Below are 25,223 nucleotides of genomic sequence, written 5' to 3' on the forward strand. Positions count from 1 at the left end.
AAAGGACACTGAGTATATTCTAGATGTTGGTCTCGTTTTCAGACCAAATGTCCAGTCCATCTTCCTGCCGTCGTGTTAAGATGACGTCACAATGACGTTGCAGCGTGATGATTTCCGGAATGATGAGGGAGCGAAGCAGTGCTGTTGTCAATTTTTCAATAGATGTGTTGTATTTTAAGTCACGTTAATTTTATAGATCTACAAACGAAATTACATACAAGTTATATTTGGTTCAGCCGCCAGAACAGACTCAAGATCTATGGTGCAATATTCCGCAGTGAGATTACTCCGTAGATGTGGACGTCATTTCACGACTTTCATGAGGAGACAGGTGTGTATTTTTTCATTACTAGCCTAGGCTTATAAATTTGTTTAAATTGTTATTTACAACACACGTTTGTCACAACCTTTGTGATGAAAAGGTCTAGAATATAAAGTTCTCGGATAATTTTGAGACGCAAAGGTTATTGGAGGAAGGGCCTAAATCTGAATTCTCCAGAGGGGGATTACAGAAGGCGTCCCACCCACCATCAACACTCTCATTTTTTCTAAACCTTGAGAAAACACTGAGTGATATCTTGTTATCTAATATCTGTATGGTAGGCCAAAATGACTCATAAATAGTAGGTTAAACTTACGACAGTTCAACAATATCATGTGACATGATGATTGTAAACTGCAAATCTGTTATTTTTAGATTAGCGTTAAAGACACTTCACTGGCCATATAATCATTATATTCATCAGACTCACAGAATAACAAGGATAGGTGGAATGAATATAATAATTAAGTAAGAAAAATGCAATACACAAAACAATTTAATAAGTATGAATAGTAGATAAATGTACACCAACATAATGAAAAGATCAGAACAGGACTCGATAGTGTAGCAAGTTTTGAAATGTCAAAACTGATCTTCATCAAATATAATTCATGATAAAGAGTAAAAAAAAATTATGGATAATAGTTTACAAGTAAAGTTACTTATTTAACTATTTTGGGAAATTGCAATGATTCTAATTTCTACTTTACTTTTAATGAAATTATGATAGGACAAAGGCAAGTGTGAGAGATTGTGAAAAAACAAAGATATAAGATACTGTACTATTATTATTAATAATAATCAATGTTTTTCTTTTCAATTCAGGCATATCTTTAGTGAAATCAGGAATGCCCAGATGATTGCAGTAAAAACAAACCTTCCCTGAATTTCATCTAGTCTGGTTTTATTCAATAAAGAGGCCTAAAGGAAGTAACCCAGTGGGTCAGTTTTGGAGCACAAACCCTATAACATATATCTAAAAGGACATGGTGAACTATAGTTAAAGCAGCCTCCAGTTGGAAGGCAGAGTGATTAACCCAAGGTCAAGTGTTGTTCGGTGAAAGAGAAATTCCACCAGGTATAAAGAAACTTTACACAGTTTAGTCCATTTACAACTTGTGTCGCATTGTAGCAGAAAAGAAAAATGTCTTTTTCTTCTGTCAATATTGGACAACTGTCATCACCTGGCAATAGTTTACCTGTATCTCCTAGAAACATGCCAATGCTGTGTCCGAGAAATGTGGAACATCTTGCGTCTCCTAGCAACAGACAGTTGCCCACATCCAATATGAACATGCCTTTACTTTCTCCACATATCAAACAATTACTTTCTCCTGATGCAATACAATCGGTGTCAGCCGGAACCAACGTCGTGTCCTCATTTAGCAGTAGACAACTTTTTCCTGATAAAAGTGAGCAACTCTTCACCACCAACAGACAAATGCCATTTAACAACAGTGGACAAATACTGTCACCAAACAGCATTAAGCAGGCTGCTCATTTTGGGGATTGCCAAGAATACAGTCAGGAACAGCTTGCACATCTTTCTGAGGTGACAAGGGCCAGACAGCTTCCCAATGTGGACCAGGCATGTCAGGGACTACAGGTAGCTCCCAGGAATCAAAACCTCATACAAGGCACAAGGCCACCACCCTCTCACGGCTCACCACAAAATGTGTGGGGTCCAGCAATGAACGTAGCTCCAGATCATGGACACATAACTACAACTTGCATAAATGGAATTTACAGTCAATCAGAAGCTTTGACGGCTCCTATTCCACCAAGGGAGGCAACACATGGGCACCAAAGTCAGTTTGTACACGGCACAGACTTTAGTCTGTATTCTAATCCAAATATTCTTCAAAACCAAATGTTGAATACGTCGGAGTCTAGTAGATTTCAAGTGATGTCTTCCGAGTTTCAAAACAATGGTGCAATGCTGGAGCAGAATCGGGAAAAAAATAGTGGACAAAACAACAACAATGGTTTTCCAGTATATGATCTGACAACTTCCCAACAAGGTCTCCCAAACATGGGACCAGCAACAGAGGTTAAGAGTGTCAAGTGTACCAGTAGTAGCAGATCTCCAGGGACTGTAAGTGAGTCTGAAGATGTCATTGTAACCAAGGTTACTGGGATAAGAAACGGTCACGAAACTAAACATGACCAAACTAGCACAATCAAATGTCCAAAACACCAAGAGGATCAAGTTCCTGGTAAACTTCAGGGCAAGGTTTCTAGTAATACCACACACTCTGGACCACTTGGTCAGCAGGTACAGTCAAAATCACTTGGACAGGGTGTAATGTCGGGATCTCTTCTATGTCAGCAAAAGTCAGGCTTGCAAAAAGAACACAAGGATAATTTAGATGGCCCACAGTTGCCCAGTGCCGAACTACTACAAACAATGATGGCTAATAATTCACCGTCCAAATTTGTTGTAATGAAGATGTGTGGCAGTGACAAGTATGTTATTCTGTCTCCGGAAAAATCTTCTTCATTCGAAATGGTCTACAAACCAATGGGTTCCATGAAACTACCTCCAGGGAAATACCGTTTACACACCATGAATGCAAGTGCTCTTTCTGCTTCTCCAGATAAAGAACAGACAACAAAACAGAAACCTGATGGAACTTCTCCCAGTAAAGTTGCACAAAAAGCATCTTCTAATACTGGAGGGAAACTTTCAAAGAAAAAATCTTCCATCAAAATTTCAAGTACAAAGGAAAACAAAGAATGTAAAAAAGAAAAAAAGGCAAAGCAGCAACCAACTAAAGAGGCTGGGACAAAGAAGGCTAAGAACAAGGTTGAAAAGAAAAAGAACCCTCTTGATAAAAAGCCTACAGCAAAGGATAAAAAGCCTACAACACAAGGTAAAAAGTCTACAGAACAAGGTAAAAAGTCCAAATCAAAACCCAAGAAGGCAAACGATCCAAACGATCCAAATTCAAAAGAAAAGAAAAAGAAAACAAAGTCACAACCTGTAGAGAAAAAGACAGAGAAAAAAAAGGAAGAGACCAAATGTAGAATTCTGACACCCTGTCAAAAGTTCTGTAGAACAGTTCTCATTTCACACAATAAAGCAGGCAGGATAGTACACACAATCAGTAATCCAGCCATTTTTTTCACTGGTGGTCATTTCTTGGCCTCTCAGGACACAATCGAGGTAGAGCACCCTGTGTTTCTGTTGATCTCTGACAATGATAAAATCCTTGCCATCATGTCAGAAGCGTTCAGCCCAGGACAGTATCTACTGTCCTCAAAACGGCTTGTCATCTTCAAAGGTGACCACATCTCATCGGATCTACATGATAAAGATGCAAGAAAGCAACCACTTCAATTAAATCTGTTTAGAGCTGTTCTCTCCCCATACAACTTTTCTGTCAGCAGTCCCATGAAAGGTCATGAAATCATACTGTTGAGCCAGTACCAGGATGTGCCCTATACCACAAACACATCACCAACAGAAGGGTCACGGCTGCTGGAGGACCCAGATTTAGGAGCAAGCTCTAGTCAGATCAGTGATGTAGTTGATACTTGGAATCAATCATATGATGTCTCAACTCTGGCCCCCTGTACACACCCCTTGTATGAAACCATGAAGGAAATGCTGAAGAACAAAATTGACAACCAACCAAAGACGTGCAAGTACAAGCTGAGGGTTCAACTGTTTGACAGCAGGAGGAAGAAACGACCAAAGATTGTCGATGAACTGTGAGGGAGGACAATGCCCCGTGTACTGCTTAAGGCTTGACAATGGCTTGCTCTCAGTCCGGTAACCGAGACGAATGTCATGTATTCTACTGAACAGCAGGCAATATGCCGAATCTGTAAAACTGTGCTAAAATATCTAGTTTTAACTAATTTATAAACTATATTTGTTACCTAACTTATAAGTGACATTGTCGTTTCGGAAATTTGTAACACTAAATTAATACTCTGATCTGTATGATTGGAATTTGTTGTAACACGACTACATTTGAGAAAGATAACTATGTAATTTGTACTGAATGCAAAAGTCTAGCCAAGGAAGGGTAGATCTCTTTTTATATTGATTTATACAGTTTTAGTTGGGAGAGGACTCCGAACTGTACAGTATAGAAATGTCCAGTTTAACTAGAACAGGATCGATCTTTTACATTGCACTTGTAAAATAACTGAATTTGAAGATAAATTATTTTAATTATAAAGAGATGAACCATTTTCAATTGTGTAATTTAATAAGAACGTCACTTTTAGATAAATATATTTTTAATAGCTTACCGATGAGAAACTTGTCTTTCTTCATTATCTGACATAAGAACATCAAGATAATACTTAAAAGCTGCTAGGAGGAGATAATCTCTGGTATTGTACACAATAGGAATGACAGGAGAAGTACTTCAATAACTTACAGATGATACTTAGTCTTTTTTTTTTATTGTACAAAATAAAAATTGCAAGATAAATACTTTGGTTAACAGAAGATCTCTCTATTGTACAGAATAGAAATTCTTTTGTTTTCAAAATAAATTACCGGTAGCTATTTCAGTAGTTGGATAGAACTCCAGAGCTATATTGTACAAAATACAACGGTTAGCTATGCATTTACATTTTCATCTGTATGGTATATTAGACACGTTTGATTAGTCTAGAGTGTATCTGGAGTTCACGATACTGATATTACTCAAGATTTTTTTTACACCGTCGCACTCGGTACATAATGATTATAGTTTTATAATGACGAAATTGAACATATTGCCATCTCCAGTCTAACTCATGAAAATTGGATGTACTTAGTATACAACTTACAAGTCAGGACCTAACTCCCCGTCTATGTGATGATGCTAAAGGGAAACGTTTGGCTGTGTTGCTTAGCTCCACATTATCTCTTACATGTTTATACCAAGTTTTACCTTATTTACTAATTGTTATTGACGTTTCATTATTACAATATGTGATTTATATTGATTGTATTACAACTGTTATGTTTAAAATAATTGATATAGTAAATGATTATTGTTACATTGTTTCAAAATAAATCTGACCTGTTCTGGTGGTCCGTAGTTATCCATACAGACAAGTCTTAAGTTCAAAATTTGTTTCATGTTACATAACATTTATTGTTAGAATCCATTCATCAAATATTAATGACAATCAAACGAAATAATGATACATACACACATATACCATTTGACTGGTAATTTCATTCACAATCTTATACTCTTCTCGGTCACATCCTTAATAGCACAACACATACAAGTTAATGATGAAGTATGTATTTAAACATAGAGTGAAATGGTATATATGTTATATTTACATATGATATGAATTTCAGCCTTGCACAAACACCCACAGTCACAGATCTAAACACAGGCTTTCTGTACCGTACATGTGTACATTTTATCTGACATGTCAACTTTTTATGTAAATCAACAGGACCATACATATGTTAACGACATGTCAACTCTACCATACGTTTGACCTACCGGTAACAATTTTTGTAAATCACTTCTATTTTGCAAGATATAATTATGTATACCTTATCCATAACAGTAAGGCTGACTGGATCACATTTGATCATATGACAGGGAAATAAAACATAATGTTTCCCTCTCATGAATTTTCACTGGTCATGTTTTCTTGATTCAGAACCTCTAGAAAAACTAACAAGAGGCACCGAATCAGAGTCCTAATTGACTGAAGTAGACGACAACAATGACGCGTATGCCAGATCATCATTGCTGTTGTGTATTGTTCCATTTCATAATAATAAAATATTTATGACACTTATGACAATAAATGATTCCAATGGCAAAAATATACCATTCAAAAATCTTGAAAATGGTGAAAAGTGTTGAAAATTACTCATATCCGTTAAAATAAGTTTCACGAGCAGGTTTTATTCCATCTAAACATTTATTTTTCTATAAAAAAACTGGATTGGCCAAGACGGTATAGATTAATATTAATATGAATATGAATATGCACCATATTACCTACTCATATTTCAAATTTAAGTACCCGATATAACAAGAGTTGCATCCTTTTATCAGCCTCAATTTGTTTTGCGTCATTTAATTTCAAAATGATAGCCAATCGATACAAGGTTAGCAATCCATTAAATATACATTAATAACTTTAATTTACAGATTTAACGTTTTTGAAAAACATTGGGATAACATGTACATTGCTTATAGTACTTTCTCGTATGATCAGGTAATCCTACTTATGGGCTCCAGATCAGTCGTGCAAAGCTTTACTTAAATTACTATACATAAAAATCCATTCCTTCCACTCTATCAAAACACAAGCAATTGAACTTTCAAAGTTTGTGAGGATGGCCTGAGACCTTCACTACCACCTTATGATGTAGTAGTTATAAATAAATTACCTGAATCATTTGAAGCATCAGTGTACATGCTACCAACTTATTTAAAAGAGGGTGTATGGAACATTTACGATTTTCTCAGAACAAAAGCTGGAACAGTAATTTTGAGATTTCCTCTGTCAATAACAAATGCTTCACTTTTGAGTGATAGAGGCCCACATGCACTTTTAAAATAGGAAAGGCCTTTATTAATATAGGCTAGGTTCTCGAATGTTGCAAAGACAATTTCATATTTATTTCAATAATGGCTAGCTGGTGTATTTCTTCAACGATGTAAATATTTGTTAAGGAATTATGATTTCTCACTGGAATATGAGCATTGTATTATTGAAAGATGCATTTTGCACAAATTGTTCACTTTGAGAAAGGTAAACAGAAATGGAATCACCTAGCTGTGGCATTCATAAAGAATGCTGAGTGCTGTACTTGATCTAGAGTGCCCCTCATTCTTTTAGCCTGTCTGCCTGTGCATTTCACACTGTATGTAAACCCATGTGACACGAGCCAGCTCGTCCCTCAATCACACACAGTATGCATGTTTCTCCTCACCTCATTTTTGATACTGCAGGGATTATGCTCTCTGCACCACTGGAATATGTCATGACAAAATTGAAAGCTAAGAATGCAAGACTTGTTTTATATTTTGAGGTAAATAAAAAAAAAATCCAGCAACTGTGAAATGGTAAAATTGACCAGTTTTGAAATTAACTTTTGCCCCCCAGTTATCTTCAAAGGACATGTATCAGTATTGTGATTGGTCAGTGTTTTTCACCTGAGACCAATCAAATAGGTAGCTGCTTCAATTTGCCATGACAAATTTCAGGGGTGAAGAGAGTGTGAGTAAGTGAAACCCCTGTGAGTTCCGAGGAATTACCTCACCTGAGTCAACCCGACTTTCACTGAGTCAATCAAAAACAGTTCCACATTACTTGAGCCAACCTCCCTTTAAAACACACACTATATATGTATGCATTACTTCATTTAACCACTCTATCACACAAAGGTGCCCTGTGTCACTGGAGTGAGACTGACCCTCAATCACATATTACATGCATGCCCTTCTTAATTTCAGCTGAACTGCTAGCTGCCGCTTAAATAAACACAACTTTGCATGCCTCACTTCACTTGTACCAGACTGCCCCTATCCATGCAGTGTTACACCTGGGGCAGATAGCCCCTCCTTATAGATGGCCTCACTAGATACTACGCTGGATCAGAACTATAGATTCTATGCCAACTGGTTGGTGCTATGCAAGGTAAAGTCTGTGATAGTCATTTGCACCGAAGCCTGCATTACACTTGGGACACTTCCGCTGGCGCGTCTCGTACCGCGTCTTGAGACATTCTAGACAGAACACATGGAAACACTTGGTCAACACCGCATCCTTCCGGTTCACCTTGCATGAGGGACACGTTAGCTGTTCCTGAAATACAAAACAGTACAATGCTTATTTCTCGGACACTCTACAAGAGGAAGGAATATAGGAATTAGGTGATTTTCATAAGATACAATTCATGAACACTCCTAATTTAGACCCACCAGGTAGACATCCTTCAGATATTTATATGTATAAACCTTATGTATTTTTCATATCTATGACCACCATGTATTCCATATAAACTCTATATACCGTATCTACCCCATCATACTTATCCACCAATAAGCCCATGCCTGGTAATAAGCCCACCCAAAATTTATTGCAGTTAAGTAGAAATGGAAAAATGCCCATCCCCTTACTTTAAGCGAGATAATATGTGTTGGCCCCATTGATGTGGGATGATATTCACAGTGTAAACCATCATATACACTATTTAGTACTATCAAAGATATCTTTTTTATATCATACTTTATATTCCATTTATACCATATACCCAATGTTATCTAGACCTACAGTATGCTCAACATGGGGCTACGGTGGCTGAGTGGTTAAGGTGTCTGACTGTCTATGACCACTAGCCCTCCGACGTTCAGTTGCGGGTTCAAGGCCTATGCGGGGCATTTGCCAGGTAATGTCCAGTACACTGGTTTTCCCCACCACTAAAAGTTGGCTCGTTCTTAAATGACGATAGCTGTCAATAGGACGTGAAACACAAACCAAGTCAAATGCTAAACACTACCTAACCCTGTACTGTGTGTTTAGCTTAAGGTACGGGGTCACCTGCCCGACCATGTGGGTTTTCTCCAGGTACTACGGTTTCCTCCCACATTTAGATTGCACGCTAACATCAGGGCCAACAATAAATGATAAATATAAGTTGAAATAAACAGTTTCACAATTGTTGTGAAATAAATAAGTTTATTATATGTATAGTGTTCACCTTAACTTAAACACCCTACCTGGACCTACCTTATACTCTGCTATTTCTGCCATGAGAACCTCATCAGCAGCCCCAGCCATCTCTATCTTCTTCGTTCGTTCCAGCTTCCTCTGCAGTTTAGCTATTTCTTCCTGTAAAGAGAAGCAGTTGTGTAGTCCGAGAAAACAAATATATACTATAAACAAATTGCTACAGTTGGAAAGCAAATCACTAATAACAAGTGACTACAGGTGACCAGCCTAGGCCAGCTGCAAGTCTAAGGTGTTTCACAGTGTTTGAAACAAAATGTGCGAGATGAAAAGGCCTTTGATTTCCTCTAAAAAAATGCCTTTAGGTAATTAAGGTGTTGTTTATTTTAGGCCAGCCCCTGGGGGTAGTTTCATCTGTATGCAGTTGACATAAGGAATTTAATATACATGCATATTGCAATTTTGATACTTGAGAAGAAGGGTGAACAATTGTTTGTTATAATTATCTAAGATGCCATTCATGTGGAGAGGTGATTCTTGACAGAGAAATAAGTATTACACGACAGCAAAGCTTTTTGCGCTGTTAGTCCTTTATATTTACCTTTCCAATGCAAGTTCCTCTATAAGCATTACAATAAGAAACTGTGTTCATAGACGTATGAACGCAAATGGATCAGCGTCATTTTGAACTTTCTCCTTCCGTCTCGATTAACATGAGACACCCATTAGGAGCAAACATTTTGGTGACGTTTGGCTATTCCAAGACAGGACTTTTATGAGAAATATTAAAGATGAAAAAAAAATAAAACAATCATAGGTGCTAGCACAGGATTTGAACCCCAAACTTCAGATTGATATACTATGGCTCTAACCCATTGAGCTACCTGGTCATCGGAAATATCTTGCACAAACTGTCTTACAGTTATATCGAAAAAGAAGTGAAGGGGAGGTAACTGTATATAGGAAAAGACACAGTGGAACAGCGGTCCTTAAGTATGACTCCCATTACCTGCATCCTCTTGTGTTTGTAGGCCTCCTGTTCCAAGGCCCCAGTTTTCTCTGCCACCAGCACCGTCGCCTCCTTCAGCTGGGCCTGGTACTTGTCCAGGTGGAGCTTGAGATCAGCGGCTGTCTGAGAGCTCTCCACTGCCTTACGCTTGTGCATTTCCATGGCTTGCTGAGTCAGACTGTAAAGAAGCAAACATATCACTAAATTATAGGAAAAATGAAGCTATACTGCTCTTCTCTAAAACTGATAAAGCTTTAGGTTTCATCACTTGGCAGACAAGATATTTTTTTAAAATTTTACACCACGTGCAAATTTGCATTGTGACATCATATTTTAGGGACAAGCAGATTCATTCACTCTTTTGGTAAGTTTGACATTGATACGAGAATCTTATCCGAGATTTGAGATATGCTCATCTTGTCTCCCCCCCACCCCCCTCTCCAAACCCCTTAATCATGGATTAACCTCCTTGGATAAGCAAATAATAGAATATATCACTCCTGTGTGATGCAGGCAGAAATTTCAACCTAACCTGATTAATCTGCATATTGTGATGATGCAACAGTGACATAACAATAGGCTGTTTGAGATGTCTTTTCCAAGGCATATAAAGACAGGTTTTTTCTCCCCCATTAGACAGTGATATCCACACTTCTAGTCAGGGAAAGATTAATAGAATCTTCCCCTACCTTGAGGGTATAACAGAAATCTCCAACCCTCGGGTGATTTTTTTGGTTGTATGTATGTATGCATATCTTCATTCACGGAATGATTATTGGGAGACACACCAGTGAAGGGTGGGAGAAATCTCTGTCTTACCCTAGGGTAAAGACGTGGGGATTTCCCTGTCATAACAATTGTAACACATTTGTCAACAATGCAATGGAGTTACGTCAACATTGGCAGATCATGGAAGATAACTCTGATTTGCTGGAAATGATATCAAAGTTTGCATTTCATGAAATTACCACTTGCATTTGGTGTGGGAGAAAAATTCCCCACTTTAGGAGTAAGACAGGAAAATCTCTTAAATGTCTGGCCCTCAACAAAGCTTTGGGCTAGACATGTACTAATCTTACCCCTTTGGTTGAGATTTGTATGTCTTACCCAAATGGGGAGAGGGAGGGGGGATTATATGATCTTTTTCCTAGCAAAAAAAGGAATGCACCATTTATGTGTGGGAGAAAATGAGTTCTGTTCTGACAGTATTTAACTGACCCAAGTTCCTTTTCTATAGTAGACAGTGTATTCTGCAATATCTGCTCCTTCTCCTCAAGTTTCCTGACCACAATATTTTGAGCCTCAACCTGGGAGTGAATCGTATTCACCTGGTCTGCCAGTACCTCTTTCTCCTCACGTAGTAATTTCTGGATCTGGTTTGATTTGATTCGCTGAAATAGACAAGCCATGTCATTTATTCAAATTATACGTCATGTAGAGTTCATCTGAGCTGTATGTTGCAGCCACAAGTATACCTGTTTTCCATCTAATACAGAGCACAGTAACACAGTTAGAGCCCTCCTGATGCATTCTTATAACAAAATGTTATCACAATTTATTGAAAAGTTACAATTAAACATTAATATTTATTAATCTTAAGTTGAATTGATTCTTGGATGTGTTAAAATGGAAAATGGGAATAAGACAAGGTTCTTCTGTTTCTTGGTATTTGTTTACGAAGAGTTATGGGGATGAGCTTCCTTTGATAATACCTTTATCAGATTTTGTCGTGTTGGAGGAGTAAGAAAAGGCTTGAACTATCATGAATTTAACACTGCCTTCCCATTTTACGATCTCCAAATCTTATACAATTCTCATTGCAAACATGTAACCTCAAAAGATTTGGCTGAAAACTGGGACTAGTTGCAGTCACAAGGTTATTTAAACAAAAAGACACGCCATCATAATATGCTCTGATTTTGGTTGGATTACTGTTGCACGGGAACTTTTTGCTGCCATTTAATTTTCGCTTTTTTCACCCACTGTTATGAGGGTGGATTTATCATTACATTGAATACAAGTAAACAGCAAAATAAACATAATGATTAAAAGTGAAAGGCGAAATTAACACCGGACAAAAAATATATTTCATGGCGAAGGACGAAAGTTTGACAGGGCAAACACTTTCAGGTATACAGTATGTTAAATGTTAATGAAGTTTTACTGATGCCACCTACCTCTGACATAAGTTTGAAGTTGGCGTCGTCCTTCTCCTTGAGTTGCTGTAGTAGACGCGTGTTCTGTTCCTGCATGTCCTCGAAGGCCTGGCCAGTCACCTCCATCTCGTCCAGTAAAGCCTCCTCTTTCTGTTTCTGACTCGTTAAATTCTTCTGTAGCTCCGTTATCGTTTCTTCCATCTTCTTTATCTTTCTGATGGCATCCTCCTCGGCCAGCTTCCTCCTCTCTTTGCGCTCCGTTTCCTGCATTTTCTTAATATGTGTTTTAAGTTCCTCTATTTCCTGTCTTGCTTTCTTTTCACTGGCCATAAGCTGCAGAAGGGAGGGAAATGATTTGTGCTTATTTTCATATGAAAAAAATCTAATTTTTGTATTATCTACAGTGAAACATGTTTAATTAAACAACGTCTTCTGAACTATTCCGAGCGAGTGACACAAACTTTGCATTTATCTTCTGAGCTAGATGTCAGATTTAAAATAGAAACTTCGGTATATTTAGCACAGAAATATTAAACAGAACCCACATGGTATCAGATTAAATTATATTTAGTTTTCTTCAATCAAATAAATATAAACTTAGGAATATTATATAGTTAACTTGTTCTACCTACTTTTTGTTATTGTTTTTGCAGTTTTGAATATCAAAACTCTTGAAATGGTGGGCAATGAATAACTGTATACCAGGATTTTTTTGCTGCTATTTAACTTTCACTTTTTTCGCCCTTTGTAATGAAGGCGTATTTATCACGCTAGTGAAAGTTATTACTCAGCATACTATACTTAGCAACAATATGTAAAGGGCGATATTAATACGGCGTGAAAACGGATTCTAAACACTGCCTTGTTTACAATGATTTTTTGATTATTTGGCGTTCATTTGGCATGTTTATGATACAAGTTTATAAGAAGGGAACAGAAACTAGGTATTTCTTTGGTGTCAGATACATTTTGCTTAGTTTTTATAGCCAAATACAGGCTGTTTCCCCTATAAAAAAGTGTTATTTTCCTAAAATAAACAAAAAAATCTTCCCACTTTCAATAAAAAAAATATGTTTTCCAAATTCTTATTGGAACACGCTGTTGTAAAATTTGGGTAGAAAAACATTGGACTCTTTGCCAAATAATTTACTTTACTGATTTAATACCTCTGTGATGTTTTTTTGAATATCACAAATTAATTATGACCCACTCACCTGTACTTTGTCCCGTTGTTCCTTGGGAGCAGACTTGTACATGTCCAGTAAAAGCTTCAGCTCCTTCTGACTGGCCTGAGCCTGCTTCAGCTGCGACCGTAAATCTTTAATGATCTCAATGTCAGTCTTGCCTTTCTCCCTGTACTCCAGGTCATCCTTGTCCTCTTCTTTGGATAATAAACAAGCTGGTTGGTCGAGCGGTTCTGACTTATTGCTGGATGTTGGAGTTGGAGGTGAAGGAACCTGGTCCTTTGCTGGGACCGTTTCTGCTCCCTGTGAACCAGAGTTATTGTGAGCTCCAGTTGCCGCTGCATTTTCCCCCGTTCCGTTGTTACTAGGTTTTTGTTCATTAGCAGCAAGTTCTGCTTTCAGCTGAAAAGGTAAGAGATATTTTATCTCTGTCATATTGCAAACAAAACCTGCAAGAAAAACTAATTATTTATAAAAAGAAAAAAAAATGTAGTCATAATATCATTTTGAACAATTTGTGCTTCCTCCTTTTCTAAACAAAGTTGCATTTTGAATTTAAAGTATTAAGTTGTATTTAAAGCATTACTACTGACCGGGGACCAATACAACTCAATAGTTGAAATCATATCTCAAATCTGAATTTTGTTTTTGAATTTTGTTTAACCTTTCAGGTGTTTTATACAACAAGGTACGTGCTCTGCAGAGTTGCCTACCTTGGCACATTCAGCCTGCGCCTCCTTTGCCCGACGTCGGTACCTGCCCGACTCCGACTTCAGCTGCTGATTGTGTTTTTGTAAACTTTGGATCAAGTTCCTCATCTCGTGGTTTATTGGTCCTACAATAACAGGAAATAAATAAAAGTATGTCATTTACACTGGTGAGAAAATACTTATAAACCTTGCATGGGAACACACTTGAAACTTCAAATTATGACACAGTCTAAAAATTCAATCCACACATAGAACAAGAAGACACAGTCATCGATAAACCCTGCTCGCTTCTCAAATGTTAATGAGATGTTCATACTGAAAATACTGTTATTTGTCAAATGTTTATAGTTCACTGTAAGTGCACATGCATTCACTTTGATGTGGAAAATAGACCGATAATAATGCTCTCATTGGAATGGAAGTAGCCAGGTAAAAACAGCTGTGGGCTGGGCTATAACACTCAATCTTCTTAACATACGCATCACTTGTCACATGCATGCATAAAAACGATCAAGTCGCTGAAGTGCAAAAAGTAGGACTTTGCATCTGCAACCTGTATTCAGTAGAGCAACCCCAGCTGCATTATTGATGCTTTTCCCTATTACCACTGTAGACCATACTGGACTCATCCAGATCAATGTATGGTAGAGTCTACTAAAGTTACCTAGGGATGAAGGGTTACTAATGTAAGTATATAGTCTATGAAGCATCAATGGTTTCAACTTTGCTGAGTTGATGATAATAGATAGGTTCCATCAATTCATCATCCAATCAGATGAACTGTTTCAAGTAAATCACCTGTCTGTTCATTCTGTGCCAGGGTCTGTTCAAACTCGATCCTCAGCATTTCGTACTCCTTCCTGACTTGTGCTAGAGCGTCCTCCAACTGTATACACTCGCCCCTCAGCTTCTTCTGCCCTCCCAGCTCGTCACTCTGGAGAGACCATTTCAAAAGTTTTACTTTTCTATTTAAGTTCCACACATTGATTAAAATGGTTCAATATTTTCACAGAAGTGATTAATGTAAGTGAAAGTGTCATTATTGTAAAAAGAAAAAGAAAGTAATTTTGATATGCTTTAGTAATTTATAGACAGTGTTACAACAGTACTTGCCTCCATCTGTTCCAGGTGTCGGAGGTGGGTGTTTTTACTATTCTGTAGTCGACTACTTGACTCTTCAATCTGAGTACGGAACTGCATGTTATCATTGTAGAGGACCGAGTACTGGGACTGTAGACATTTGTACTCGGTCGTCTCCACGATCACACTCTCGGGCAGGTGTTGTAGCTGTGTGGGAACAAGATATACTTAGTTACAGAAGTACTCCCACTCTCTTTTATAACTGTATAATAAATCTTCAATGTCCCACATAATGGGCAACGGTACGATTTCTAACAAGGTGCGTAATTCACAGCCATCTAACTCAAGGCAAACTTTGGTATAAAAAAATACACAATTTTTGCAATGTAATTTGTAATTTAATCAATTACATTGCCGAGCTGGTTATACTTTTTCCCTGAACCTGCAGGTATGTTAATTATGGGTTTTCCGGTTGGTATCATAAAAGAAGAATCTGCTAAAAAAAATATTTTTATGATGGAGAATTGGCTTAACATTATAATGAACAAAGTAGTGAAATAATAAACAAAATATTTAAAAATATGCTTATGCAGCAATTAATAACCCAAACTCTCCTTCTATGAAGATGGAATTTGTAACTTACATCCATTTTTAGTCTCTCAATTTCCGTGAGAGCCTCTTGATGTTCTTTGCTGAGTTTCTCGAGCTCTGTCATCCTGTTGGTGGCAAGCTCCCGCTGTTCCTCCAGATCTTGTATAATCTCATCAAACTAGAGAGACAAACAATACAATGTCAAGGCAGTGATAAAACCAGGTAGGGATGGAAAGAGAGATGGTGAGTGAGTAGGTGTGGTGAGAGGGTAGGGGCGGTGAGAGAGTAGGGATGGTGAGAGACGGGATGGGGAGTGAATAGGTATGGTGAGATGGGGAGTGCATAAGGATGGTGAGATTGTGAGTGAGTAGGGATGGTGAGTAGGGATGGTGAGTGAGTAGGGATGGTGAGAGAGTAGGTATGGAGAGAGAGAGATGGGATGGTGAGTGAATAGGTATGGTGAGATTGTGAGTGAGTAAGGATGAGAGAGTAGGGATGGAGAGAGATGGGATGGTGAGTGAATAGGTATGGTGAGATTGTGAGTTAGTAAGGATGAGATTGTACGTATGGTGAGAGAGTAGGGATTGTGAGTGAGTAGGGATGGTGAATAAGTAGGGATGGCGAGAGAGTAGGGATGGTGAGTGAGTAGGGATGGAGAGAGAGAGAGACAGGATGGAGAGAGAGACAGGATGGTGAGAGAGTAGGGATTGTGAGTGAGTAGGGATAGTGAGTGAGTAGGGATGGTGCTGGAGCAGGGATGGTGAGAGTGTAGGGATTGTGAGTGAGTAGGGATGGTGAGAAACAGGATGATGAGAGAGTAGGGATGGTTTGTTTGACAATTGAAACTTATTAATAAACCAGATTTAAAACATGTAAGTATTTTGTTTTAAAAATACATATTCAACAAAATATAATACCAATGAATTTGACCATATACATAAACTGCAAAATTTGACCACAACAAATTTAATTCTTTAAGGGATTAGTGAGGGTTTGGGTATAGGGATGGTGTGACTGTAGGGGTGGTGCAAGTATAGGGATATAAGGTTAGGGATGGTGTGAAAATAGGGCTGGTATGATGGTGAAATGGAGTGACAATGCAATAGGAATTGTTAATTAGTATGGAAGGTCTTAAATTCAAGAATGTGAGAGATTAGGAATCGTGCTTAACAGTTTAGGGAAAAATTAGGGCCCCTTTTGTGTATCCAGTTCAACCAGTAAAAACGGTTGAACCTGAAAGAAAATGACAGGCACAGATCTGAACCGAGGCTGACCGCAGGTATATTTGGCATGAGAAGATCAAGGAGTCGAGACATGCCTGACCGACAACCAACATTCTGACTATTGCTAGTTTGCATTATTTCCTTGTAAAACAAGCTCAATCCACATGTAGATTTTAAGATACGTTATATAATAATTTAGGGGACGCATAAAAAGAAGAACATATTATTCTTGAAATATTATCATTTATTCTCTGAAACTGCATTTTTAGACTCTGCCTACAGTTCGGTCCAAGCGCGTTTGTTTATCGTGGACTATTTCTGCACCACCTGAACCTTTTCAACCGGGATACGCGAATGCGACCTTGTGTATGGGTTGTTGTGATATAAAAAAGGATGGTACAAGGGTAGTAATTATGTGGGGATAGGGATCAAGTACGCTCAGGATGATGAGGTTTAGTATGAGGTTAGGGAAGAGACAGTGTTTAGGATAATGTACCTTATTTTTTGAAACCCCTGTGATGCTTTTGCCACCCTCCACGGGTATGATCATGTTGGTATCCTGGTAGCCCTGAAGTTTCTGGCAGGCATCCGCCAAGTGTCGATCCAGCTTTTCGGCCCGAGAGTCTGCCTTCTCAAAGTTGTACTCCAGGTCATCCACCTTATTTTTCAGCTCAGCTATTTCTGTCTCTGCTGCTGTCAGCTTGTCCTGTAGCTCTGACACCTATATTAATTAACAAGTAAATGAAAAAGTAAAGCAAATGTTTTCTTTACTTTTGAATTCGACCCAGACCTCAGAATCACCAACTGTTTTCAATTTTGTTATATCTTCATGTTAGAATACAGAATTAGAACTGAGGGGACTTATACAAATGTTGATGATACTGAGGTCTTCATGTTATGGGGAACATTTTGTTGTAAAGACGATGATAAAGGCTGTTGCATTCACGTGTGTAAATGGAATAATTTCGTTTCGGTACAGTAAATGTTTAGAAAAAGAAAGTCACTGTGTAAACAGAGTGTTTTTCTACAAATAGTCACTGTCTGTATTAACCAAGTTAACCTGCGAGTTTCAGTTTGTAAAAAAGCGGGAAATATTTTTATTGAGGCAAAACTTTGTACTGTTGTGGCTGGGTTAAGGGGAGATAATTATATTGTGTAGCACAAAATGACTCAACAATGTATCCTATATTTTAATTAACTTTTAACTCTGACCTTAAGCATGTGTTCATGTTGATAGGAATGGAGGTGTGTGACCATGTTTGAGAAGTATTCTATAATTAGTAACAGTGAACTCTGACCTTAAGCATGTGTTCATGTTGACAGGAAATAATTAGTAACAGTGAACTCTGACCTGAAGCATGTGTTCATGTTGACAAGAATGGAGGTGTGTGACCATGTTGGAGAAGTATTCTATAATTAGTAACAGTAAACTCTGGCCTTAAGTGTGTGTTCGTGGTGACAGAAGTGGAGGAGTGTGACTATATTGGGGATGTATTCTATAATTAGTAACAATGAACTCTGACCTTAAGCGTGTGTTCATGGTGACAGGAGTGGAGTTGAGAGACCATGTTTGATCTATGTATTCTATAATTAGTAACAGTGAACTCTGACCTTAAGCTTGTGTTTATGGTGACAAAAGTAAAGTTGATTGACCATGTTTGATCTATGTATTCTATAATTAGTAACAGTGAACTCTGACCTTAAGCTTGGGTTTGTGGTGACGAAAGTAGAGTTGAGTGACCATGTTTGATCTATGTATTCTATAATTAGTAACAATGAACTTTGACCTTAAGCGTGTGTTCATGGTGACGGGAGTGGAGTTGAGTGACCATGTTTGATCTATGTATTCTATAATTAGTAACAGTCAACTCTAACCTTAAGCGTGTGTTCATGGTGACAGGAGTGGAGTTGATTGACCATGTTTGATCTATGTATTCTATAATTAGTAACAATGAACTCTGACCTTAAGCATGTGTTCATGTTGACAGGAATGGAGGTGTGTGACCAATGTTGGGGATGTATTCTATAATTAGTAACAGTAAACTCTGACCTTAAGTGTGTGTTCATGGTGACGGGAGTAGAGTTGAGTGACCATGTTTGATCTATGTATTCTATAATTAGTAACAGTGAACTCTGACCTTGAGCGTGTGTTCATGGTGACGGGAGTAGAGTTGAGTGACCATGTTTAATCTATGTGTTCTATAATTAGTAACAGTGAACTCTGACCTTGAGTGTGTGTTCATGGTGACGGGAGTGGAGTTGAGTGACCATGTTGTGGATCTGTTTGTTTTCCTGCTGTAGGACCACCAGTTCGTTCTGCACCACGTCGCGGAGAGATAAGACGTCCTCTTCCTCGGGCACTTCCTCTTTCACTTCCTCCATAGGCTCCTCCTTCACCTCTACCTTGGCCTCCTCCTTCACCTCCGTGGTCTCTGGTTTAACATCCTCCTCTTCCCCATCTTCCTTTACACTGGCTGATGATCCATCACCTACAGGAGCATATGCACAGTTGTCAAATCCCAGCACGGAAAAAAAACATTCGTAGTAGTTTTAATTATCTCAAATCTGACCTCCTTGCATGAATCTTTTTTTTGCTATGATGTAGACGATTTGAAAGCTTATCTTCATGCTTCCAACATGAACTTATATTTTTTACCTGCATTGTTGAACTCGTTTACAGTGCATTTTCAGTTGGTACCAGGAATTCAGATTTTTATTTATATATCTTATTATATATGGTACATGTATGTATATAACAGCAAAACCAAATTTTAAAAAGTATTGCTCTCAAAAGAATCACATTTTAAGTCCAAGATATATTTGATATTATGTCAAAATTTACCTGACTGTTAAGAACTTACTTCCAAAATACAAAATTGTTATAAAAATGAAATCAGCAAAGAAACTATCATACCGGCTCCTTGCTCAGCTTCCGTCTTGACCTCTGATCCTTCCACTTTGACAGGATCGGGTATCTCTTTCTTAATTTCAATGACCTCTGGTTCAATCTTGACCTCTGAAATTTCTTTGGGGACAGGTTTCGATATTTCATGGGCCTTAGCTTCAGCTTCAACTTTATCCTGAATTGCCTTGTTGAGTTTCTCATTTCTCTGAAGGAGCCTGTCGAAGGCTTGCAGCAGTTTGCCGATGGCGCGCTTGGAGAACTCGACTCGCTGGCCGAGCCTCTGCTCCAGTTCTTGTTTGTCCCAGGTAGACAGCAGGGTGAGAAATGCTGTTGTTGCATCACTCTCGTCTATCAACAGAAGGTGTTTTGTTAAAATAGTTGTATCACAGTAATACTTGAGAGCATAATACACATATTATAATACTAATAATAGTAATTTGAGGTTCTTATATGCCGCTTTATCACAACCCAGTTTGTAGGTCGTCTCAAAGCAGTTCACAAATAATATTATACAGGTATACGTACTGTCATTATAACAACCCCACAATCCACACACAAATAAAGTACAAGTGATGGATAGTATATTTTCATCTTATCTATATCTGTCTGTCTTTCTGTCAGTGATTGTCATTGCTTTAAAAGCTTGAACATTTGGCTGAGGTGGAACATTTTGAATACTTGTAAATAACACAAACATAATTTGCACGAATTTAATTTCGAGCTGAAAGTGCCAAGAACAAGCATATTCATATATTTTGTGCATTTTAATTTCTCTTCAAAAAAGGAAGATTGCAAAGTCCCAAAACTGTTCTCCAAAACTGAAGTTGCTGAAAAGAATCTTCTTCTTAAACTCTTCATTTAAAGCTCAAATTTATTTAACATTATCAAATGTTGCATTTAAGTACCAAGTACCAGGATGTACATATTTTAGTAAGATCAAAGATTATTAATAAAAGTGTAATATAAACATTTTAAGATGAAATCCCATTACTTTTGGTCTCTGTTTCATCAGCCGTCTCTGCATCAAACCTCTGCAGTAACACACGTGCATCTTCATCAAGCTGAAACAACAACAAAATAAAAGTCTTTTTTTTTTTAAATTTCTTCAATATGTTTTAAGGATTAATAAATATCACAAATGATATCTGACAAAAGAAGGCTTTTTATAAGGAGTTCTATATTAATACTATAATATATTATCAATTAAATCAATGCTTGTATTTATTTCTTTAGATAAATCTAAATCAAAATTTTACACACTTGTTACCTCACGATGTATAGCAAAGGAGAGCATGTGAACTTGAAAAGATGAGTTAGAAGCAACAAAATAAATTCTGGAAGGAGTGTTCTGTAGAATTGAGAAAGAAGCTCGGAGACAAAACTTGAATAGAATGCTACACCTGGGATACAATTTTTACTGACCAGATTCCAGTATCGGTTGACAATCATGAGAACAGCGTCATCAGTGCGCTGACGATTTTCCAGCTGATCGATCCTTTTCCTCAATTCGTCTTCAGCACGACGACGAAGCTCGATCCTTTCTACCAACTTTTTGTTCTGGAACTTCAGTACCTTCATGTCTAGTTCTTCCTGTAAACAGAGCATTAGTATTAAATGCATTTTCATGTCAAAGACTCTTATCACCATAAAGAGTACTATTATTCTAATATAACAAATGAAAAGTACAGAGGAATCGATAAGCCTTTCTTGTGTGTTCAAGAGAAATGTCTAGAAAAATGTATCTAACACTAAATAGAATCAGTGAAATTTCCCTATTTTTTTTACATGCACTGTTTCCTTGCATAATGTTCAGGAAACAGTGGAATGGTCAAAAAAAAAAATCTAATCTATATAATGAAGGAGATATTTTTTATTTTTTTTTATACTGCTAAATTTTTCGACGGATCAAATTTACGATGAAATATGTTGTTAAATCTTTAAATTTGTCTTCAAATACAGGAACAATCATATGAAACATGATGATGCAAAGGGGCTGAAAATTTCGTTTTGTGCTTGTATTGTTTTGATAACCCATCAAAAATGTTATTGAATATGTGGTTTATCTCAAAACCTGCCTTTGAAAAGAGGAATAAGCAAACAAAATTCAACAGTGTAAAGGGGCTGAACTTTGGCGCCAAGTGGGACATACACGTCGGAAAATCAATGAGCATTTGTATATGAATTATACGTACCAGATTATATACTGTGCCAATGCTGACAGGATCAAACCTCGTCATGGATTTTTTGGCCGGAGGACCACCTGACCCTGCGGCCTGATCCTCAGCAGGCCGCTTGGTGGCCATGATTGTAAGCAGATATATACCCTAATGCAGTTCTGAAAAACAACAACGGCAAAGTCAATTCATATGCAAACAGCCACAGTGAGTGAGTGACTGTAGTTTGGTTTACACAATGGGAAGACCGGCTGATCCTCAGCAGGCCTAGGCCACTTGCATTGGTGGTTGTGATTGTAAGTGGATATATATATATTTCTCTTACCCTGGACAGGTGTATCCGCACTTTTACTGGTGTGAGATTTCCTTGTCTCACCCTAGGGTTGAGACGGGGGGATTCCCCTTTTAATAACAATGGCATGACGTCACTTCAACAATACAATGACGTCACGTCAACAATCCATCAACGCCACGTCAACCCTGAATTTAGCATGTAACGTTATCATTACATTGTGTATATGATACACAATGGTAGAACAGGGTAAGAGAAAAAGAATCATTCACCCCCTTGTGGTTGAGATAAGGTAGTCTCAACCCTCGGGGAAAGATTCTTAAGTTGCCAAACACTCGGCAAAGCCTCGTGCTTGGCAACTTAAGAATCTTCCCCCACGGGTTGAGATTCTCCTATCTCACCCCCAAGGGGGTGAAAGATTCCATTAATATATACCCTAATTATGCAGTTCTGAAATAACAATGGCAAAGTCAATTTATAGGCAAACAGCCACTGTGACTGTGGTTTGGTTTAAACAATAATCTTTCAAACTCAGAAACCAGTTAGGGATACGTTTCCACAGACTAAGCATACAGAACATTGGTCATTATCAACCCCCATCCCCATCCCTAACTTTCTGCTAGTTTTGCAAAAACCTAAAGTGTACCTTGCAAATGTTTTTGAAAATCATTCTGCACAGCATACACATATATACTAAAGCACAAAGTTAGTTGATGATGACATCTTGACTCAATGGCATAAGACTAGAACACAGCCTTTCCACTGTCAATGTCATATCAATAAATTTAACAAATGTATACATGCTCTAACTGATTATCAATCAATCATTAATCTGTTAGATGTTTCCATTTTCCAAAATAACTGCACTTGACCTGCCAAATGAATCCCAAATGTGGTCCTGCTACAGTCAGTATGATCTGTTACCAAAATTGAAATTTGCAACAGCAATATACACTGGAAACAAATATTTCACCAGCTACAGTCAATCTGAACTAACTGAATTAGCAACAGCATAAAAAAACCATGTACATTTATTTCCCTACTGCTATATTGGTCAATGGTGTATGAGATCTGTAACAGGAGAAAGAGAAATGCATGGCCAGACTGGGATTCAAACCCAGGACCCTCCAAACTCTAGATGGACGCTCTACGCTCCACTAATTGAGCTATCTGATCGTCCTTGATCGACGAAGTCCAGTTCTGCTACATTTCTTTCTCCTATTTCGATTCTCACTCTTTGCCCCAGAAGACACAGCTATTTACAACCCAGGTTTGAGTACCCCCTTGCCAAGCATCCACCATGTGCTGGAAACAAGGGTTGAACTTGTAACTTGTAACAGGATAAAGAGAAATGCACAGCCAGACCGGGATTCAAACCCAGGGCCCTCCGAACTCTAGATGAACCCGGTCTGGATTCAAACCCAGGGCCCTCCGAACTCTAGATGAGCTCTAAACTAATTGGGTTACCTAGCCTGGTCACCAATGATCAACCTAGTCCAGTACCAAACATCCAAAGTTTACACATGTGATTATAAGATCGTGGCTGTGTTTACATATCAGTAATGATTCTGGCTACAGGAGAACTAGGACTCTGTTTTTGATCTTTAAACAGTTTCAATAAAGTCAGAAATTATTGTTTGATAATATTCCTAACCAGCTTTTTAAAATGAGGTTGTTACAATACTTGTAAAGTTTAACAATTTTAAGCTCTGAAAATACAGTTTTCAGAATAAACAAGTTAAAATGGCAGCTGTGATGTGCTAGGGTTAATTCCTTTCATGACATGTACGCACTCCTTTCTCGTTCATTATTTAATTTCACAAACATAGTCAGATATCACATAAAGTATTTCTAACCAGCTTCTTAATATGAGCCATATATGTCTAGGATATGTGACATGTTGATATGAACTAACAAATTCACAATCACATTATCACAGGTAACACATGTACACTGACCAGACTATTGTCACCAGGATTGATACCATTCTGCTTCGGCATGTGCTTTTAGCTGTCGAAACAAACATCCAGAGAATCGGTTCTGCATGATTGTCCAGCCGCAACCCAAATCTCGCTGTATATCTTATTTCCACTGCCTGTAATATATACGTCTCTGTTCCGAGTAAGAATGATAACATGCGATGAAAGTTGTTCATGTGTCAGGAAAGAGCGAAATATTTTGTGTTTGACAGAGAAATCGTTAAAATTCATGTCTGACCATCAAATGGAGATGATAAAATGATGCAAGTACCAAGAATTGCAACAGTGACATTCAATAAAGTCACCGTACTGGAAAATGAGTTTTTAGATAAAAATCTTTCATTTCACCAACTCAAATGTTTGGTCATCAATTCAATTGATGTGCAAGATACAATTACGATCAGTACTGGCGTGTTTGTTTACATTCGCTCTATATATGTATAGTGCTATATAGTCAGATTTGTCGGTTCTCCAGTACCCGACATTAGGCTTAGCCGTGTACAGTAGGCATACAACTTCTGTACCTCTGCTGGTCAAACCTGGAATTAAAATATTTGTTACACAAACCTGTCATGCTGTGCTTTGCTTGGAATTGTTTAAGTGTGTCAAGTTAAGTTGAACGCACGGAAGCACTCTATAAAGTCACCAANGGGGGGGGGGGGGGGGGGGGGGGGGGGGGGGGGGGCTCTTTAAAGTTTAGTTACCAAGGGTTCTTTTCAGAATGAAGCACGTTTGTGCTCTTTTTAAATGCATATTATCGAAAAGCGATATATATATTTAGTCTACCACAAAATGCCAAATTATTCATCTGTTCTTACGCACTTTTCTTCATTAACCGACAGTTAAAATTCTTGCTCTCTTGAACGCAACCATCTTGAAAGTGCCCGGATGACAGAATATCGGAATGACTTTGGAGTTATCCATATTGGGCCGTGTTACA

At 37.9% G+C, this 25,223-nt stretch overlaps 2 protein-coding genes across 3 annotated transcripts; one reads left to right on the forward strand and one right to left on the reverse strand.

Moving 5' to 3' along the window:
* The first annotated feature begins 100 nt into the window (after positions 1-100).
* On the forward strand, positions 101-5,371 carry LOC110465851. The gene is made up of 2 exons (XM_021521958.1): positions 101-331; positions 1,148-5,371. Exon 2 carries the CDS (start codon positions 1,467-1,469, stop codon positions 4,038-4,040), a length of 2,574 nt encoding a protein of 857 aa, XP_021377633.1. The 5' UTR covers positions 101-331; positions 1,148-1,466; the 3' UTR covers positions 4,041-5,371.
* A 100-nt stretch (positions 5,372-5,471) lies between these two features.
* Positions 5,472-25,177, reverse strand: LOC110465850 (E3 ubiquitin-protein ligase Bre1-like). 2 transcript variants are annotated; one of them, XM_021521955.1, is made up of 17 exons: positions 25,106-25,177; positions 22,031-22,173; positions 21,261-21,428; positions 20,830-20,899; positions 19,848-20,186; positions 19,160-19,422; positions 17,430-17,654; positions 15,763-15,888; positions 15,153-15,326; positions 14,838-14,973; positions 14,043-14,164; positions 13,360-13,731; positions 12,167-12,478; positions 11,208-11,380; positions 9,990-10,167; positions 9,041-9,142; positions 5,472-8,116 (listed from the first exon to the last, which is right to left on the reverse strand). In XM_021521955.1, exons 2-17 carry the CDS (start codon positions 22,139-22,141, stop codon positions 7,940-7,942), a joined length of 3,048 nt encoding a protein of 1,015 aa, XP_021377630.1. In that variant the 5' UTR covers positions 22,142-22,173; positions 25,106-25,177; the 3' UTR covers positions 5,472-7,939. The 2 variants fall into 2 exon arrangements, with proteins under 2 accessions (XP_021377630.1, XP_021377631.1); XM_021521956.1 differs by having other exon boundaries at positions 25,102-25,167.
* Positions 25,178-25,223: the final 46 nt, after the last annotated feature.

The sequence above is a fragment of the Mizuhopecten yessoensis genome, unplaced genomic scaffold (genome assembly GCF_002113885.1).
Source record: "Mizuhopecten yessoensis strain PY_sf001 unplaced genomic scaffold, ASM211388v2 scaffold11103, whole genome shotgun sequence".
Lineage (NCBI taxonomy): Eukaryota > Metazoa > Mollusca > Bivalvia > Pectinida > Pectinidae > Mizuhopecten > Mizuhopecten yessoensis.

Bases quoted from the DNA above. Each gene is read 5' to 3' on its own strand.
- LOC110465851 (XM_021521958.1), top strand. From the start codon at position 1,467: ATGTCTTTTTCTTCTGTCAATATTGGACAACTGTCATCACCTGGCAAT.
- LOC110465850 (XM_021521955.1), bottom strand. From the start codon at position 22,141: ATGGCCACCAAGCGGCCTGCTGAGGATCAGGCCGCAGGGTCAGGTGGT. The intron at 13,732-14,042 runs GTAGGCAACTCT...TTACCTTTTCAG, and splicing joins CGCAGGCTGAATGTGCCAAG to CTGAAAGCAGAACTTGCTGC. The intron at 10,168-11,207 runs GTCAGTTAAATA...GCTTCTTTACAG, and splicing joins ACTATAGAAAAGGAACTTGG to TCTGACTCAGCAAGCCATGG.